This window comes from Phyllostomus discolor, chromosome 13 (assembly GCF_004126475.2).
Source record: "Phyllostomus discolor isolate MPI-MPIP mPhyDis1 chromosome 13, mPhyDis1.pri.v3, whole genome shotgun sequence".
NCBI classification, from domain to species: domain Eukaryota; kingdom Metazoa; phylum Chordata; class Mammalia; order Chiroptera; family Phyllostomidae; genus Phyllostomus; species Phyllostomus discolor.
The window spans coordinates 32,616,866-32,636,873 of NC_040915.2; the positions used below are offsets into that span (position 1 = coordinate 32,616,866).

The window sequence follows — 20,008 nt, forward strand, 5'->3', positions numbered from 1 at the left end:
CTGGCTCATAGCCAGGGCCGAGGAAATCCGTGCTTAATGAACAAAGCCAAACTCTCAGCCTTATTCATTGGAGGAATGCAGTTTGTCAGTGACACCTGTAACCCCAAATATCCGCAATCCTTTCCCATTTATGTCTGAGTAGCATATTAGCAATAACCGGGTGGTTCCAATTCTCAGCCCCTCAGCCTTTGCTTTAAATGGTCCTCCATGCCAGTGAGCCATTCGCCCACTGTGTCCCCCTGCAGGAACAGTAGCTGAAAGTGCTCAGAGTCAAGTGAGTCAAGAATCACCCCCTTTATCATGACCCGCGGCCGCTGATCTGTGATTGGCAGCTGTCACAGGAGTCTGGGGGGCGGAGCCACCACACGAGTGCAGGTTGGTTCCCAAACCGCGTCCTTGTAATGTTTGCTTATTACAGGATCCGATTCCGTCTCTCTGAACAGTTAAATAAATTGCAATCTAGTTTATAGTCCTCATAACTATAGTATTAATTGTGACTTTTACTAGGTTAAGAAATGTTTTTGGTTTTGACCTCCCACATGTATTTTTCCCTTGTTATGTAAAGTCTTAGCCACTTGTAGTTCAATAGCCTTTCAAGTCACAGTGTCTGGGAGGTGCGGGTGAAAACACTTTTTATGTAGGCAATAGCATAATGTGTTGGAGAGAGAGAAGTATTATCTTCCAAAAGGACAAAATCAGTTATTAGAATGTAATCTGTTTGCAGAAACAAGTTGTGTTCAATGGGTAGGTGTTTTCGTGCTTCCAACTAATATTTGTCCTTTAAAATAGCAGATGTTTAGCTGCGTACGTGGGCAGTCGACGCGAGTAGGCGCGTGGTGGATGTTCCAAGCGAGGGGCTGAAAGACAGAGCGGCTTTCACGGCCAAGGCAAGCCCACCCCCACCCCCTCCCCCACCCCCTCCCACTCTGTGTTGATGATTTCTTGGCATCTCAGCTACATGCTGCCGGGCCTCGCTTCTCCAAGGCACCGAAGCTCCGTTTCCTAGCGCAGTGGAGCCTCCCTGCTCGGGCGATGCTCCTCAGGCCAGCAGCACCGTCCCCCAGGAGCTGGGTGGGCACAGAATCTGACACCCCAGTCCACACCCCCCGGATCTGAACCTGCGTTTCAGAAAAACCGTAGGTAACTCTTGGGCACCATGAGGTCTGTGGACCACGCATCCAGAGACTCTGAGATCTGATCTCTCTATGGTGCTTATCACACTTTTCTTACTTGTTTCTGTATCATACTTCTGCGTGGGATTTTGGAGGGCAAGAATTTTCTTTTATTTTTTAGACCTACCTAGCTTAGAGGTGAATTTCCTGAACAGAGTGATGTTTAGTCAACTTCTGAATGTAGACACTCAGATTATAACCGCCAGGAGACTAGGCAAGCCAGAGAGAGGTGAGGGGCCAATTCAGCAAAGTCCTCCATTCTCGCACACTTACTCACTGCACAAATCGTTTAACTCCTGTGAGCCCCAGTTTCCTTAACTGTGAAGTGCAGTTCGTAATAACTACCTCATAGGTTGTGATCAAACATATAAAGCAAATAAGCATAGTACTAATTGGTTCACGATGAGTTCTCAACACATGTTACCTCCTATTATATTATTATTTAAGTTAGAAAATTCTATGCATATCGGAACCCCCCAAAGAATCTTCCCCACCACCACTGTGTCGTTTCCAACCGGGGTTTCCAACCAGGGCCGGTTCTGCTCGCAGGGCGTGAGGCATAGGGTGGCAGTGTCTGCAGCCATTTGACCCTCGCGCGCTGGGGAGAGGCGCCCTTGGCATCCAGCCCAGAGAGGACGCCGCTGTGTCCTCCGGCACACAGGGCAGCCCCCGCCAACAAAGCAGGATCGGGCCCGAGTGTCAATAGTGTCAAGGCTGAGAAACCCTCTGTTAACACACAGAGGGACTGAGGTCATTAAAGTAATCCATTTTCCTTGAGGATTCAGGAACCTCGGCACGTTTACCCTCTCAGATATTAATGCCGAGCCCCCTTGTCGGAGTTCCTCACCTAGGAGCCAGGCCGTCTCCTTTGGAACGGAACCACACTCTGGCAAACCTGACGCTACCTGGTTAACCTATTAAAGGTCATAAAACAATAGCAACTACACTGCATATTTCATTCTTTAATATCAAGGAGAGCTGGGTTCTTTGAAATGTAAAACATCCTAAGTGAGAGAGTAGCGCCTGGAATTCCCCCAGGAGCACAAGGTCATTGTACAAAGAACGCTGGCCCCCCTATTCATTTACTCCGTGTCAGGATATATATGCAGGAGGCCGCACATCTGGGGAGAGAGAAGAGCAGAGGCCAGTGAGGCTGGACTTCAGCTGCCTGGGTCTGAGGTCCATCCAGGACTGTGGTCCATGATTCAAATAAATGCTCAGAGTGGAGCAAAACAAGTGTCACTGCAGCTGGTAGAAGGATCAGGCGTGAAACTCCTGTCTCTTGTTTCCTTGAGAAATGAGAGATGCTTCAAGAGAATGTATGAATTTCCCAGGTATGGCTGCAAACACAAAAGCAAGGAGTCGAAGAGTAGCCCTTCTTCCCACTGTGAACAGATCATGCAAACACCAACCTACAGCTCATTGTTAAGAGTAAGTTTTTTTTTTCCAGGAGTGAGATCACATTTATAGCATCTGTAATTAAGCTAAAGGAATTTTAAAAATATCTATAACATCCCCCCACCAAGAACTGTGAAATAAACCATTGATATGGAGGAGGCTCAAGTGCTGAAATACATATGATGCATGAGAACCACAAGAAAATATGCCCAGTCTCAAGACCGCCGTCAGCGTCAGGGTCCTCTGGGCTGCCATAATAGCTCTGCCTCGGTGTGTGTTGGTTTGGGGAAAGGCCAGGCATGACTGACTGAAGCCGTTAAAGAGACAGTAGGTGGGGGCCTTGCTTTGTGAAGGGCTGCATGTTGCCAGCAGCTCTGGAAGGGGGAGCCACAGCAGTGAGCTAGCAAGGGCTCCGGGACATATGCGGTGGGCGGGGGGGGGGGGGGGGGGGTGCGGCGTGCCATTCATCAGCGGGAATGTGCGGCCGTGCAATAGTGTCCAACCATCTCTTTCCTGCATGCTTTGCTTTTTCGCAATTTTCATTTTTAGGAAAATTGAACATGGAGAGCTGTGTATTAAGAGCTCTAAGAAACTCACATCTTTTATTCCCCACTCAGGAGAATCTAGTTTGGCAAAGAGGCATTATTCCCCTTCAAAACAGAGTTTGCATGACTGCTATAAACAATATAATTACTGAGCCAGATAATAAATAATTGCAGAACAACAGGGAAAAGGAGGCATGGGCAAGGGGGAAAATGGGTGGTTTCGTATGAGATTCACACAATGATAGAGTTAGTGAGGAGTCACCATCCTAGGTCACACCTGCTTGGCACTCAGGTCACTTATTGGCCATGCACCTGTGCAGCATGCTGGAGGCCATGGCTTTGTGAGGTGGACTTTGTCACAAAGGGAAGTGTCCACATGGAGACCTGTGACTGGTGCCCGGCCAGCTTTGTCATCAGTCCAGGCAGGTGCTGGCTTTTTAAAACACGGTGGCAAGCCTTGCGATACACGTATTTATGGAGTGTCGATGCCAATGCATCACGTCCCTGGGTGCACGCGTGCATCCTTTAACAGTGTCTTCCATGCACCTCCTCAGCCCTGATGTTGACGTGTAAAGACAAAGCCTCAGATAATTGCCCTCTTTATTGTTAGGCTTTTCTCTTTTTTTAATCATTGTTATTAATATTCGAATACAGTGGTTAGGCTTTTCTTGAAAAAGACACGAGCACATCACAAACCTTCTCTTCCAAAAAAAAAAAAAAAAAAGACCAGTTGTATCCTTTGTCTGCATCTTCCTCCTTGTGCCACTTGCCTTTTCAGTGAGAGCTGGCTCAGAGGGTCTCCTCTTCCCCCGGGCTCCTCCTCAGCCTTTCCAGATGGCAGTTCTGTTGTGGAGTCGCCTGCCTCTGCTTTGGGTCACACTTCTCACTATGTGCTCAAGAGACTCCCTGGTGAAATACTTTCCCCAAGAACCTCCTTGACCTTCTCTTTTCCTTGGCCACAAGGCTGCCTCTGTGCTCTGTCAAGTGACGACCCATAAATCTTTGTAAGTTGCATCGGCAGTGAGCCCTTCTAGAGTGTTTCCTCACTCTCGGCGTTATCACTAAATGCGGAAAACAATCGGGAGCTCCGTCACCTGCGCCCAGCAGGATTCATTTCCAACTTAGCAAATACTGACTGAGTCTACCCTGTGTGCCAGGCATGGTTCTAGGTGCTAGGAATCCAACTCTAAACCACACGGATCTCTTGGAGCTTACATTCCCATGAAGGGATCACAGGATGCCACAAGTAGCCACCTACATAGTGACTTGTTAGTGTTATATGCCCCGGAGAAAGAACAGAAAAGGGGTGGGGAGTTTAGGGTGAGGGGCTGATGCAATTTTAAATAGGGTGGTCAGAGTTGGTATCACCGAAAAAACTGACGTTGCAGGAAAACACTCAGATGAGGCGAGAGAGTAACCCATGTTCACAAGGCAGACCATTCTAGGCAGAGGCGTGAGTAGCTGACGGGAAGGGAGTCGAGGAGAAATTAGTAGGATTTGAGATCTGATAAACGAGGGGGAGGACAAAGCATGTCAGATCTTTAGAACGTTAGAAAGAATTCAGCTTTAACTCTGGGTTAAGAAGAGGAGATTTTGGAGGGTTTGGAGCCAACGATGGAGCTTATCTGGCTTATATTATACAAAGAATTGCTCTGATTGCAGAACTGAAAATAATCAGTATGTGTGTGCTTGGGGCGGGGGATGGTACCAGTTATCTATTGCTCGATAAGGAACTATACCAAAACTCAATGTCTTGAAACAAAAGAGTAATGTACTCTTTCTCAAATTTCACTGTGTACGCTGGGCAGTTCTGCAGGTCTGGTCTGCACTCGCTTGTATGGTTACACCCAGCCCGGGGGTCACTGGGGGTTGGGAACCAGGAAATGGCTGGGACTCTATCCCCCTCTGTGATCATTCCCCCTACAGGAGGCCAGCCAAGGCTTCCTTTTATGGAGGTGGCATCCTTCCAACAGGGCAGGCCCCCCTTTCCACAGGCAGATCCTGCCTTTACTTGTATAATGTCTGCTGACGTCCCATTGGCCAAAGCAAGTCACAAGAGCAATCCCAAGGTCAGAGCAGCAGAGCACTACATGAGAAGAGGGGTGCATGAAGGTAGGATGCATTGGAAGTAGCCATCAGCAACAGGGGGCAGAAGCAGACATCACAGGGGCACTCCACAACAGCCCAGAGAAGAAACGGTGACGGATTGCACCGGAGTGATGACAGTCGAGGTTTTCAGAAGTGCCTATATCATGAATATAGCTTGAAGGATGGCCTTATATTTATTCTCCTAAGTCACTAGGATCAGGCTATTAAGTTTCCAGGAATCGGAGATGTTCTTATTATGCATGCGATGATATCACAAAAGAAGTAAATGAGGTCAGGGATAGGTTCCCCTTTATTGGCACTAATTATTCAACGAGTTTTCTGAACAATTGAAAACTTAGTAATTCACTTAGCGGATGTGACTGTACACAGCACGCTGTCAATATCATCATCAGCTAATATTTATTGAGCATCCTCTGAGTACCTGGCATTGCACTCATAGCAACAGAGGTGAGCTGCATTAATTCTTCCAACCAATGCAGATTTATTGAGTGGTTTACCGCCTCACTCTATTAATTGGTGCCCCAGCAGCCTCCAGAAAAGCATTCAGCTTCCAGAATACAATGCCTTATTCCCCTGGAGTGGAGCTGGGTTTGGTAGACTCTGACAGCACAGGGCAAGGGTATGGTTGTCTGTGTTGATGAGCATGCTAATGCTTTCTTATTACACTTAGTGCCACAGCCTGGGAGATACTAGTCCTGTTTAGTGGACACGGAAATGAAGGCAGGGAGTGGGGAAGTGGTTTAGCCCGCGGCCCGCGTTGAGGTGGCGGCAGGTCTGGGAAATGAAATACAGGAGCTTCTTCTACTGCGCCACACTGCCTCTCAGTGGTGCATGCCGTTCCCGTCTCTCCCTCACACTCGCACGCAGCCGTGGAAGCTCTACCAGAAGAGGTTTAACTGGCACCTATGCTCTCGAAGGGAGTCCATGACACACTCTTCTTTGAGCCTGCACGGTCTAATCTCTGGAGAAGTGGTTTGTTTGTGTTGGGTTGATTTTAAGTCCCTTATTACAGGGGATTTGTCAGCTGTTAAAATCACCACTTTCTTGTGTTAAATTCTCGTCGGAAAGATGTTGCTGCTTTCAGAGCGCATCTCGAGACTTGGAAGCCAGCACGTGAAACAAACCCTCCAACTGGGATCCCCGCTTTCATTTCGTTCTGGAAACAATTATTCTGTGGCGATTGTTTTGACTGCTCACTCTTTTTGAGAGAGTTCTATCTTTTTTTTTCCCCCTCTTCTGGTGAAAGAGTTAAATCTGGAGCTAAGGAAGACTGTGAGTGGTGGGGGGCAGTTTAAATGCAGAATTTATTTGTACCTCGTGAAAGCAGCACCACTAAATGTCATGTACGCTGAGATGCACTTGAGCGTACACCCTCCAGACTGTCTGTTTGCTATAATTCCATCACATCACATATTTTAGTGCATATCTCCTCCTAGCAGCTTCCAGAGCTTTTCAGATATTCAGCATCAGAAATTGCACTGTTTTATCCTGGATTTTACAAATAGCAACCAGATTATTGTAAAACAGAACTATCTGATAAGGAGGGCTGTGAATTGCTTTGGGGATTGTCACGGGTAAGTGTAGAGAAGAAACTGGCAAACGCTGCAGCGCACTGGTTACTGTAAAAATAAAACCTGTAGCCCCGAATGCATTTTCCCGATGAAGACGTTCAAGGCTGTGATCATTGTGCAACTTCTGGTCGGATGCTTTCAAATGTCCCGTATTGAAAAACGTCAGTAACAAGAACCAACACAGTCCTCCAGAGCCTGTATTTAACCCAGTGGAGAGAAATTTAAATTCTCAGAGTTTCATTGAGGTCGACCCAACTGGGTCCACCATGGAAAGCAGAGGTGTACGGTTCTCTCTTGATCTGCTTTCAGTTTTGGCTTTCACTGACGGGAGTGTTCACATCACTATGCAAAAGAGAAACGCAGAACAGACCAGACGGACTTCTGTTCGGCAGGCAAAAACCAAAATGCCAGAACATGGTAATCAATGTAAGTAATTTTATATGCAAAATAATTTGTTTTAATTGGCTAAACAAGATCTGATGTAATTAAAATATTCAATAAACTAATTACAGAAAACTATGTCCCCAGCCTTTAATCATATTATATGTTCATTGCAATTTTGGAAACAGATAGGAGAATGGACCTGAATTATCTCATCTTTGCAAGTAAGAAGGCTACATTAGGGTTTTTATTGAGACTTCAGAGGTTACATCCTTTCTTTAATTTTCGAGAATTCCTCTTTCTTTTGAAAACCAGCAATTTATAGACAATTCAAACAGCTTGACTATGCAGTGCATCCAGACAGAACCGCTGTGAGTGAGAAACATCTCCCCTAGGAAAGCTCCCTTTGTCCACGGAGTAAGGCTTATGCAGGGTGAGGTGTCCTCTGCACTGCGCTCTCACAGCATAGCCCCGAAGGAAAAGCTAGCCTCGCGGGACAGGTGAGTGTGTAATTGGGTCTGAGATGACCAGCCCCGTAGACAAGACCCCACGGAACTGAGAAGCCCTCTCTCTAAGGATTAGTTGGCCATTGGTCAACGTAACCTGACTCCCAACTACTGTGTGAATGATTAGGGGGGAATGGTGTTCTTCCAGAGGACAGTTGTGAGTTCTTCCTGCCATTGCAATGAGTTAATTTCGACACTAACTTGAGCACTAGTTGACTTTGAGTATGTGTTTAAATATATATATATACCCATACATACTACAGGAAATAAGTGAATGGTCTATCATGCCACCTACGGCCTTATTTTAACAGTTTTCTAAAGGCCAGGGACTGTATTATAAACTCTTTCACATAATTTCTGAGTGATAGAGTTTTATATTTGTCCGTACTTTCAGACTAAACCAAATCAACACACACACACACACACACACACACGTGAAATACACAAAAAAATACAGTTCCTACAAACTTCAGAAAATTTAAAATCTATGTGATGAAATAAGAGTGATCTACAGATATTAGAAGAATAATAGGTCAACAATAGTATGCGATATCCAAAGGCAGGACAAGATTAATGTGAAAAATTATATGGAATAAAATATTTCAGGTTATGGGTGGTTTGAAATTGGAGAGAGAGCTTTTACCAGCAGCTTGCCTAACCTAGAAAGGGTTCCTTGAGGATGAGAACATTTCATTTCACAAAAGGGGTAGCATCCATTTACAAATGTGGGAAACAACCTGTGGAGGTAGCAGAGTACAGAATGTTTGTGGATGCTTATAAACCAATTGGATGGGGATTTTAAAAATTGGTAGAAATAGATGGGTTCAGGCAAAGTCGGGGGTGACTTCATTCACTCATCCTTTTATCAAACACGTATATTGAACCTCTACTGCATGTTAGGCACTGCTCCACATACGAGGACTATAGCAGTGAAAACCAACGTATCCTGACATCATGAAGTGTATGCAAATATCAAAAGACTGGCTTAGTGTTGATACCAGTGATCACCCTGCATCGGGTGCACAGGGCGTGTCTCTTGTTAGTCGTGTTGCCTTCAACTCTGCACAGACAGGCAGATGATATAGATGTAGAAAACACAAATAGATATATAATTATATATGTAGCAAATCAGCTTGTTATATATGGATATATGTGTATGTATGTGCATATATATATATATATATATATATGACAAATCAATTGTTGAAAATCCAACAACATTATCACCATGTACACCAAAACACATGATACTGGCTGACTGAATATTTTGTGGTATTCCAGGTCATTTTAGCATTGTACAGATGTAGCTAGGGAGAGAATAAATGAGAATATAATTATTTTATTTGTTTTAAAAGAAGGATGCAAAGGTGGTTGAACATTGTGGGTACTTGGTTATTTCTACCTTTCCCGGCATCCTAGAATGGGTGACTGTCAGCTAATAACCTCCACTTTCCCATGCATGTCGCAGGTAGCCTCAGGGGCCCATCCTTAAGCAGAATGCAATTGCCAACTATGAGGAGCCTAATCATCTCAATAGGTGTCACTTTTTACAGCTTGTTTTGCGCACAATGTCACTCGTTGATATCCACGTGCCTCATTCATATGTAATGTTTGTCTTATATTATTTTGTATAATTACGATGACTCTCATAGAAGGGATGATGAAAGCATTCCCTTACAGAACAGTGTGGTTGAATTTAAATATGGTTAAAAACTTTAATCCCCATGAGCATAGATGAGCAGGGAGTCAACAAATATTTACTGAGTTGGCAGGCCACTTGGTTTAAAGATTTATAGAAGGTACAAAAGATGCAGAGATGTTTAAACATGAATTGCACTCTCATTTAGTCTTCAAGAAAATTGGGAGACTAGGGCACCAGCCAGAAAACCAAATAATAGTAAAGCAGTATGGTATAGCTAAGTTGTCAAGGATCAGTGTGGATAAAAACAACTGGAAGACAGAAAGAGAAGAGTTCGTACCCTGGCATTGACATTTGTTCCTGTGACTTTGGGTAAATTAATTTTGGTGAACGGCAGTTTCATCTTCTGGAAAATGGTTCTACTAACAACCATTAATGGGTTGTTGAGAGGCTTAGAAATTAGGGGCAATGATAAATCCCTGTCATATAATAAGCACTTACATTACTACTAACTACTCTTTGTTGTATAGATGCTAGCTATAGCCTAGCTATCACTTCACATCTGTTAACTAGTTAAATTGTTATGACAATATTTTACAGATGAGGGGAGTGAGGTTGAAAGAGGACTGGGATTAGACCAATGTCCCACAGTTAGGAAGCAAATTTCCGGGTCAGGATTTAGAGCCAGGAAGAATCCCAAAGCTAAGCACCTGAGTAGCTGCAATGATGAAAGTAATGGCATCGCTGTAAATGTAGGGAGGTCAAGAAAGTCTTTGTGGAGGACACGTAACTTGTCCTGGTCTTAGATAAAGGGATACAGAAAACAAGTCAGCTTTGCTGTGATGAAGGAGAAGAGAAGATTCTAGAGAGAACTGGGATTCTCTCTAGTGAGCCTCTAGTGAGGCTTTGGAAGGGTCGTGTAGGCACCAGGCTAGGGGAGGTGACAGAATCAGTGTTTGCATGGGTAGGTTTGTGTCAAAGCACAGAGGCAATTAAATGTGATGCCAAGAAGTCTGCACTTTGTTGCCTAAAGAATTGTGAACCTTTGAGAACTTTCTTCGTGTAAAAACTAATATTTCTTTAGAATAAAAAAATCACTAATTACAGATTTTAATAGGCTGGAGACAACCACAAATATAATTGCCAGAAAAGTACCATGATCTTCTTTATTATCGGCCTGACATACCTTTATAATCCTTTTCCCTACATTTTTTTTCTGCGTGCTCTTTGTGTCTTGAGATGATAATGTTTACTACCACTTTTGAACCTTTGAAGATTTCTAAGCTGATTTCTAAGATAATGAAATGGAACAGACTTTTCAATTGACCAGTCAATAGCTATTGGGAATAGATGTCAATTCAGAGTGGCATTTTAAGAAGGTTATTCTGGCTTGTGAAGGGTGAATTAGAGAAGAAAAGAAAACCTCTTAAAATGGCTGTTTTCAATCGCTGTGGCATGACAGTTGGGAGAAGTGTCACAACTAATAAGACACTAATAGTAAAGTATTGGTTTGCCAAAGACTAGCTGCTTGATCCATTAGAACAGATTCAAGGTCATCCCTAGAATAACGCCAGTCTCCTTCACTTACATTCCAAGTGCTTTCTCTCGGGTGGGAAGGCAGTGGTGTGACACTCTGGTTCGGCCTTTGGCAGGACCCTAGGGATGTCCCCAGTGGAGTGGGTGCCTCATTTCATCACCTTTCATGTGTTTGGGGACAGACAAGAGTGGAGAAGCGCTACATTAAAGGATTATTGCCGTAGTCCAGGCAAACGTGCCCTGATTGAGAAGGTATTAGGAGTCTCGAAATGAAACAATAGCCTTAAGAGTCTTGGGCAGTTGTATTTGATCGTTATTGATAATGGAAAAAGGGAAGGAAGGAGCCCTGAATGACTCAAGGTGTGCATACGCTCCACACAGGTGAGGGGACTGGGAGAAACAGCCTGCTTTGAAGGTGGTAAAATACTGCCTATCTGAGCGATGAAAACAAAATCTGGTGGGGCGATTTCATAATAATAGGAGTTGACACTTATAAAGCACTTGCTGTGTGCTAAGAAAGGAATTCCCATTAGCACAGACATTATTTTTACCTAATGGCGGCCCCCCCACGAGACAGGTAATATGGTTACACCCATTTTAAGATGAAACAGCCCCAGAGAGGCGAAAATAATTCGGCCAAGGTCACACAGCAGGCTGGCAGTGGAGCTAGGGTTCCATCCTGGGCAGCGTGGCTCCCGAATCAGCAGCTGAGCGCTGCATAGGCCCCAGGATCAGCACACAAACATAGAGCTCTCCCACAGCAAAGTAAGTCTTATAAAAGTCAGGTTCTAGTAAGAAATATGAATGTCATCTGGGCCACCATTGGCACCCCAGTATAATCAAACAGCTCCCCCATACAATATCTTAAAAAGAAATCATATAATATCAGCCTATAAATGATGCCCACCCAGGGTGCCTACCTCCTTGCTAAGGAAGTGATAAAAATAAGCAACGACACGGATAGCCATTTATAGCTTTTAAACATCTCTTTTTGTCTCCTTGATCTCTCTCTGTCTTGCCTTGACAATGTTTTTCTGATCCCGTTCAATATGCCCCAGGCCCCTTCCCCACTTTTATTGCGCTGAAATAGTTGTATTCTTGGAACTGGGTCTCTATTTGTATTGGCAGAAAATTCTCAGTCAGTTTACTCCCTCGTACACAGTTCATTCTAACTATAGAACCCGTATCAATAATATCATTGAAAGGAGGCTGCTTCCAACAGACCCTGAGACATGTCTGCAGAGAATTCCAGATTTTCCCGGGGCACCCCTTCCTTAGTGCCAAAACCACAAAAACGCGTCCTCCTATTGCCAAACCACAAAAATTATGACATGTTGCATTTAACAAGAATAAGCAATCCCTCTTTGGATACAGGAGTGTGGCCAGGGTGGAGGAGGGAAGTCTTATTCCTGGACCGCTTCTTATTCTATATCTGGCGGCTCACATGGGAACTCCAAGATCCCGGATGCCCGGGGCGCATGGTATATTGTTGAGACGTGAGGCATTTGAAGTGAAATAAGTGGGTGGTATTTTTTTTAGGGTTTTTTTTCCAAAATACTATCTGTCATCAGGAGGACATATGGATTCACCTTTAGTTATCAAAATTGCTTCATTTCAAAAAAAAAAAATGCTCGGAGAAAGGCCGGGTGTCACCCCTTCCCGCCGGCTCACTGCTGCCATAGCTCAGGTTACCAAGGAAAGCAGGCAGTTATTTTCACCAGTGCCTTCACTTACACCACAGACGGCACCTTGGAATCAGCAATTTACATCCTTCTAAACGAGGTCACTTGGGGAACTGAACTGTGAAATCCTAGCCCCCCCGCAAGGCGGGAGAGGAGCAGAAATGGAACGGAGCTGGCGAACTCCCATTTGAAACCATTTGAATTCGGAAAGCAGCTCCCTTCCGACTGTTTTAAAAATGGAACCTACTATAAAATGGTACGGGGAGGCAGGGAAGTCTGCAGAAATAGTGACTCGAAAACTCTGTTCCAGGCCTCAAGGAGCAGCAGGCCTGCTGGCACATTCCGAGGGGACCCAGGGAGAATTGAGGTTGGCACTTTCCCGGGAGCCTCTCGGCGTCCAGTGCCTTTCCTGCAGGCACCTTGCCCTCCCTTTTATTTTGCCTGTGTTAATGAAAACTAATGGAGGGAGAGCACCTTTCAAACTTTAACCGGAAACACAGGTTGTGCAAGTGCTAATATCTCGGTGCTGGCTTTTCCTTCTGAAGACCATTCTTGAGGCAAAGCACTTGTTTCCTCTTTTGTTTCCCCGTGGCAGTTCGTCAGCAGTTATGATAAGTAGAGTTCCATCTGCCAGTTAAACTACGTCGCAAATTGCTGTAGAAATTAGCAGCTTTCATTTTTGCCTACATAAATAAATATGCAGAATAAATTGCACTTAAACACATCCCCGAAAAAAAATCACAGGTACACCGCACCGTTCAATGCCAATCAGACAAAACCGGGGACACACTGCGATTATCTCAGTTTTCAAACCTGGAAGACACACAAACGTGTTTCTAAATGAGAGAGGCAGTGTATCATGCTCGCCGAGATAAAAACAGAAGCTGCCAGACACTGCTCTGTGGCTTTATTCTCAGAATCCTTTGCCTGAAACCCGCTCTGTCTTTTGCCTTTTGCCCGTGTTTCTCTCTCTCTCTCTCCCCCTCTCTCTCTCCCCCTCTCTCCCTCTCGCTCTCTCTCTCTCTCTCTCTCTCTCTCCCTCTCCCTCTCTCTCCCCCTCTCTCTCCTTCTCTCTCCCTCTCTCTCTCCCTCTCCCTCTCCCTCTCTCCTCCTCGTCTTTCCCTCGCTCATTGTTCTCTCTCTCCTCCTGCTTTCTGATGCACACACGTTGTCACATTCCATTGACTCTCCCCTCTTCTCTGTTCTTACACTCAAGCCTAGCGGTGCTTTCGCCAGGCAGCGGCAGCCTCTCCTGCGAGTTTGTCATGTGTGCAGCTCAGTTTGATCGAGCGTTCCTTTTCTGCCTTTTCACTCTTACAAAAGATTAAAAGGTGGCGTCACATTGCTCCCCTGTTCCTTCCCGCAGGAGGGACTTAAAAGGGACAACAAAAACTAATCACTTTCAGTAAGCATTTTCTGGCTGGGGAAAAGAAAAAAAAAAAAGGGATAAAAAAAAAGGCGGGGGGTGGGGGTGGATTTAGTGGTGTAATTTGAGACCGTTGGTGAGGATTGGGGCGAGCTAGAGATGCTGCACGCTGCTAACAAGGGAAGGAAGCCTTCAGCTGAGACAGGTAAGAGCGCCCATCGAAGGGTTTGACCGAGTGGCTTAGTTAAATCTCCGTTTTCACCCGTTTTGTAATTGAGAAAGGCATCCGCAGCAGAAGCCGATTTTTCAGTCGGCTTCCTTTTGTTTAACATAGAAAGTACCTGTATTAATTTTGACGAATTAGAGCATGCAGCAAATTCAATTGAAAATAGATTTGTATGGTAAATGCATTTATACTGAATGATTTCACCTCCGTTGTATTTAAGGAGAGGGATGAGAAAGATGCTTTTGATCAGAATAGCACTTTGCGTTGTGTTAAATTCTAAACAGCTAACGGGAAAATAAAATAACCCAATTGATCCTGTTTTTGAACTCCGGGACGTAAACCCTGGGAGAGAGCTGGCATTTGAAATTTTGCTTCCAACCCAACTTCTGATGCGTTGTAATAATTTTTCACTGGAGGTTTAAGCAAGGGTAGAGTTTATTTAAGTCTAGCTGCTGGGGTGTGTTTGGCTTGGATCTTCTGGGTGAAGGCACTGCTTACATGTATCTCCTTAACCTGTGTCAGGTTGGTGTTTCACAGATGGAGATTAAGTGCTGTCCCGAATGAAATATAAAGTTAAAACATCAGGTGAGGGCATGTTGCAGAAAAGGATCCAGTAAATAATTGGAATAGCTAAATTGTGACAGTCTGAAATGGGAGTTACCTCCGGAGGTGCTGTTTTATGAGCTTTTTTGGATTTTAAGTGGCTCGGTAATGAAGGGGAATAATTATCAGTCTCAGGTCGGAACTTTGCACTAGGACCCTCAGCACAGAAATCGGGTGGACGTGCACTGTAGGTGGCTTTCAGGAATCTGTCCCTTTTGTGCGCTATGAATGAGAGTTGTGGATCATATTTGATGGCATTTCTCCTTTAAAGAGCGTTGGGATGAAGCTTAAAAGGCTCCCATCTATTTTCACATTGAGCAAACACCAAATGCAATATACTGTGGTCTCCCAGCACCTGATTCTGGTGGCGGCTGCTGTTTTTTTTAAAGTTTTGATACATTTGTTTTTAGCCTGAGTCTTTGCTGATTTTGTCTTCATTTCCTCTGCTTCTAAAATTTATTTGCTGGTATGAATGAACTGAGATTTGAGAATGCAAAAAAAAATTTTTTTTAATTAGCCAGAGGTGTTACTTAAGGATAACAGAAATCCAAATTACATCCAGATTTTGATCGAGGATATCTGTCACCCGAAATGTTTGAATGAATTTTCAGATGGTTATTTTTTGGAGGCGGGAGTCTGAATATTAAAAGTAATTCTGTGCAAAGCCTGTGCTCCGGAATGAGACACAGAAAGGTGTCTGCCTTCCCTGCCTCCGCAAGGTTTGGTCCCAGGAAGAACTGCTGTACCGTGGCGTGGTTGAGCTCAGCAACCATGAATGAGAGGATGTTTTATATAGGTATTTGGTGATAAGATTCGATTTTTCCTCGAGTTTCTAAGCCGGACTTGCTCCTCCATACCACACTCCGGCATGCTCCGTGTTAGCCAGACCAGCCATCTGAAGGCATGCTGTGGGTGCAGCCCGTGAATCCGGTTTTATACGGACTTCAGGAGCTGCTGAAGGTGGGGGCAGTGGGGACCACACAGAACATGGGTCTCCTCATGCATCATCACTAAGAGAGAATCTCCCGTGGAAGTTCCGTGGGGACACTTAATGTTTCCATCACGGTCCAAAGAGAAGAGCAAGGTGTGGGGAGGGACCAGAAACTGCCCTGGACTGTGGCCACCATGCTGCTGATGGCACAGTGAGTTTCAAAAATCCCAGCACACAGTTTTCTTGGTATCAACTTATGAAACTTCGCAGAATCCTAAAGGTAGCAATTCTCCAGTTCGATGTGTGCTTTTACATAGCTTTCTTGCGTGAAGTCTTCTCTTTGCCTTTCGTCGTGCCGAACCCCTGAGTGATGTTAGGTTGTCGCCAATAGTGATGATGGTTCCTGAAATCAGTGACCGGTGTTGAGAAGATGGGCCAGGGGGAATTATGTCGACGGTATCGTATATGCATTTTGTTCATGCAGGTGACTTCTTCAAGGTGAGGAGAGGGTAGATTTGAGGTTGTAGCTTGGCTGTGTGTGTCACTGAGTGGCTGACCTCCTCCAGGTCTCACTCGAACCAGAGCAGGCAGAAACCGTTCAGCTGACAACTGGGTGGTAGTGCAGCGTCAGGTGGAAAAGCAGCGTGCACTTTTTAAGCAGATGGTATCCCAAACGATCCCTCCTCAAACTCTCTGATTCATATAAATAGCATTTTTCTGACTTTTCCAGTAGATGTTGCTGGAGAGCAAAGAAAAGATGATTTTTTTACAGGAAATAAAGAAATGCAGTAGACTTATACAAACCAATGAAAAAGATCTTTCTCCCCAAACTCTGCTGGTAGCATTTTGCATAATTTGCTAATTAATGAATTATATTGAATCATTACCTTTTATGATGTTCTATACAAGAAAACTATTAAAACTTGAGTTAGTTTTTTTTTTTAATTATGGCATTTCCCTCTGTAGTCCCTATATAAAATGTCTGTTTGCTGTTTCCCATTTTTAAAAAAACTCAAGTTAACTGCACATTGCTATTCAGAACATTTCATCCCTGAATGCTAAAACCCTTTAACATGCAAATATGATGTCAGAGGAAGAATTGAAATAGAATACCCTGAGAAGAGTAATGATCAAATGCATTATAAAAATATGCACCAGTTGCCAACATGTAATGAAATATTAAGAAATTAAAAGCATGCAACCTCTAAAGTAATAGAATTTCATTGCTCTGAGACTGTTTTCCCACTGAATATTAAGTGCTTAATAGGTCTATCCGTAAAAAAACAATCAAAACCCTACATGGTTTGTCAGAGAAGTTCTTTCATTATATGATTTTGAAAAATTAGCCCAATAGGATTTTCCTCAGTCTAGGAAATGTAATTAACATTGGATATTAAGGGCCAGATTTCCAACGCAAAAGCCACCAGGCCTGATAGGGGCAAGAGGCACTCAGAGAGCGCCGGTGCTAAGGGGCCGAGGGGACCACGCTGAAACTACCCTGCTGGTAATCACTCTGACAGAATGACAAAGACGTCCCCAAGGAGCCTGGGATGCTGGTACCCAGACACGGACTGATGCAATTTCAGGCAACCAATGACCTCTATCTTTGGGAATATTTATTTTTGGAAATGATCCGTTAACCAATTTCAGTTGTGCAAGAGAGAAGTGTATATATATTTTCCCAGTGCAAGGGGGCCCTGGATACGACAAAAGCACTTTGCAGATAGGATCAAGGTACAAGCTACGGGGTGGAGCTTTTCGGTTTTACCATGAACAGGCCAAGCTCTTTTCTGGGTGGATTTTTCTTTTGCACGGAAGCCCTTCTTTGTCAGTTTGTATTCCTGAGGTGTGAAAGGCTCCATAGGATGTTTGGACTTCACACCCATTCATTCCTCCCTTCTGGCAAGGAAAAAAAGCTTATATTTAGTAGGCATGAATGTCAACTATCCCTATTCTGTGATTAGCACTAGAAATCCACTGGAAGGAGGACGTTGCTTTTCTTTTTTTTTTTTTTTTTTTTGCTTTGATTCAAAGATATTTTTTGTGCCTGACCCATACCAGTGGTTATTTCTGTTCTTGTTGTCTTCAAGTAAGAAAAGCTTTATAATTGGGGGAGAGGTTTGGTTTCTTTTTCTGGTTTATTTGCTACTCACTTTTGGGGTTCTCTCTTTTCACAATTGCTGTCAAGCCCTCACTATACCCAAAGCACTCTGGGTTAAACGGGACACATCATACCTGTAACACGAGCAACAACAAAAATGTCTGCCCCTCCCTGACACCCTCAGGAAGCCTGAGGAAATGAACCACACCCAGAAGATGGCCCATGGGGTTAAAATATACGGGGTCCTAAATCCTTTCTTAGGACAGCCTAAGAGGAAAGGTCACTGCAGGTCAAGGGGATGCTGAGGGTAGCAGCCTTCGGATTAGGAGTTAAATGCGAAAACGCAGTTTAATCCTGGTGAGCAAGATCAGAAGGATCAAGGGGAAGTTACACCAAAAAGAATGACCGATGCCCATATGATGGAAGGCCTTGAATATCAGGTCAAGGGATTGAGTAGGCACTGGAAGGATGTGATCTGGCAGCTTCTAGAGGAGTTCCTTTGGCATGGGAATGGGGAAGCAGCGGGATGGTGGGCCTCTCTTATGCCCTCCACCCACCCAGGAGATGCTGAAATGCCTGTGTAGGGGCCATCTGCTCTCTTATTAAACTGTGGCCTTAAGGAGCTAGTGGTATGAATGGGATATTGCTTTACCTTTACAGGATGTTGTTTTAAAAACAACCAGGGAGAACCACTAGTGTAGAGGCTGGGAGCTGGTGAACAATCCATTGCGTTAGCCTGAGCATGGGTGGGGAGGTTGAGGAACACTGTCGAGGGGAGGGAGTGTGGCCGTGAGAAACACCTTCCTATTATAACTATTGCAATTTCTTGTATGTACTGTAGATGTCATGGCCTCATTAGGCAAGGATTTTGTGTATATGCATTTGTTTTCATAAGAAAAACCTTCACCATTCATCAGAGGTGAGACTTGTAGTTTAGAAGATGTGGTATTTCCTTCCACTATTTGGATGCAATCCCTTAGTTGTTAACGATCATCTCCTGTTTTCTGACATTGATTGGGATGGATTTTTTATGATCTTTCAGGGCTTTCATGACTTTGAAAAGGCACGTACTTTATTTGTTAGAATCAGTTGCCTCCCTGAATTGCCCGTGTGTCAGTTACTTTCAAAAACCTTGACTAACTTACCTTGAACTCTCAGGTGCCCCGTGCATTCGACTGATGAGCTCAGCTGTGGAGACTTCCCTAACTATATAATGGAAGTTTATGCTAATGTAGAAAATATTTTCTTGCATTCAATGGACTTCATAATGAGAAGGAACACTTATGTGAGCACAATTAAGGACGTGGAGTGCCACTCTTTTCCTCGGAATTTGACTTAACCAGCATATTCATGTGGACAGTTATCCATGGCACCTGGAAACCAGGCGATAAATGAGTGCCTTGTCCTCCAACCACTTTAATCTAATTTTTTTTCCATTTACCTTTTCCAAGCTTTTCATCTTCCCACCCTTTTAATACCATCAGAGATAGGGGGCTACCCATGACATTCACACTTGACATTATCAAACACAAAAGGCATCATTCATACACTTGACTGCATTACAATGCAAGGGAAAAAAATAGATCCCAAAGCCATAGAAAGTATTGTTTCGTACCTTGAACGTAGGTGGATATTTTTTTTCCTATTTCCCCCAGCCTGCCGTATTTGACTGATTTGCATCTGTGTGTTTGCAGCGGGTTCTGAAAACCCTGGAAAAATCAGCACTCACAAATCCATAGCGTATACACATCCTTATGTTCACTGGAAGAAGGTATATAAATACAATGGAGATTTACAACTCTGTTATTACCGGTTATTCGCTAAGCACTAACCACAGTTGGTGCAGCATCAGCGTTGAGCCTCTGCGCTGGAGCTGTCTTTCCACCACGGGCTCCGGTTCTTACGACGGCCAGACAGCCGTGGCCAAACCTCTTCCTGGCTCGGACCTCAGTGGTCATCGCAGGAACTCCATTAGTGCTGGGTAGACCAGGGATCTATTGAATTCATAGCAATCCTGTCAGTCCTGTGTTTGTTTACCCATGGAGTGTGTGTGTGTGTGTGTGTGTTTTGTTGTTGTTGTTGTTGGGCTGTGAGATTCTTAAAGTTAATAGAAATCTATGTACCTCTCTTTGCTTACTATTCGGAGCCTTCTGTTCAAAGGCAACTGACCCCCCCATGTGTAAGACAACATTTGTGAGCTGAACAAATAGGGTTATCAGATGGTGGTGAATTGCTTCAGGAG

At 44.3% G+C, this 20,008-nt stretch overlaps 1 protein-coding gene across 2 annotated transcripts in view; it reads left to right on the plus strand.

Annotated features, from left to right (window-relative positions):
- Positions 1–20,008, plus strand: part of TENM2 (teneurin transmembrane protein 2) — a 1,103,034-nt gene that overhangs the window by 481,069 nt on the left and 601,957 nt on the right. The window contains exon 1 of one of the 2 annotated variants that reach the window (XM_036014378.1): positions 13,704–14,110. The exons of the other annotated variant lie outside the window; for it this stretch is intronic. Within the exon in view, the coding sequence (XP_035870271.1) occupies positions 14,065–14,110 (46 nt within the window). The 5' untranslated portion in view covers positions 13,704–14,064. Of the gene's footprint in view, positions 1–13,703; positions 14,111–20,008 lie in introns of those variants that run through there. 2 annotated transcript variants of the gene reach the window in all.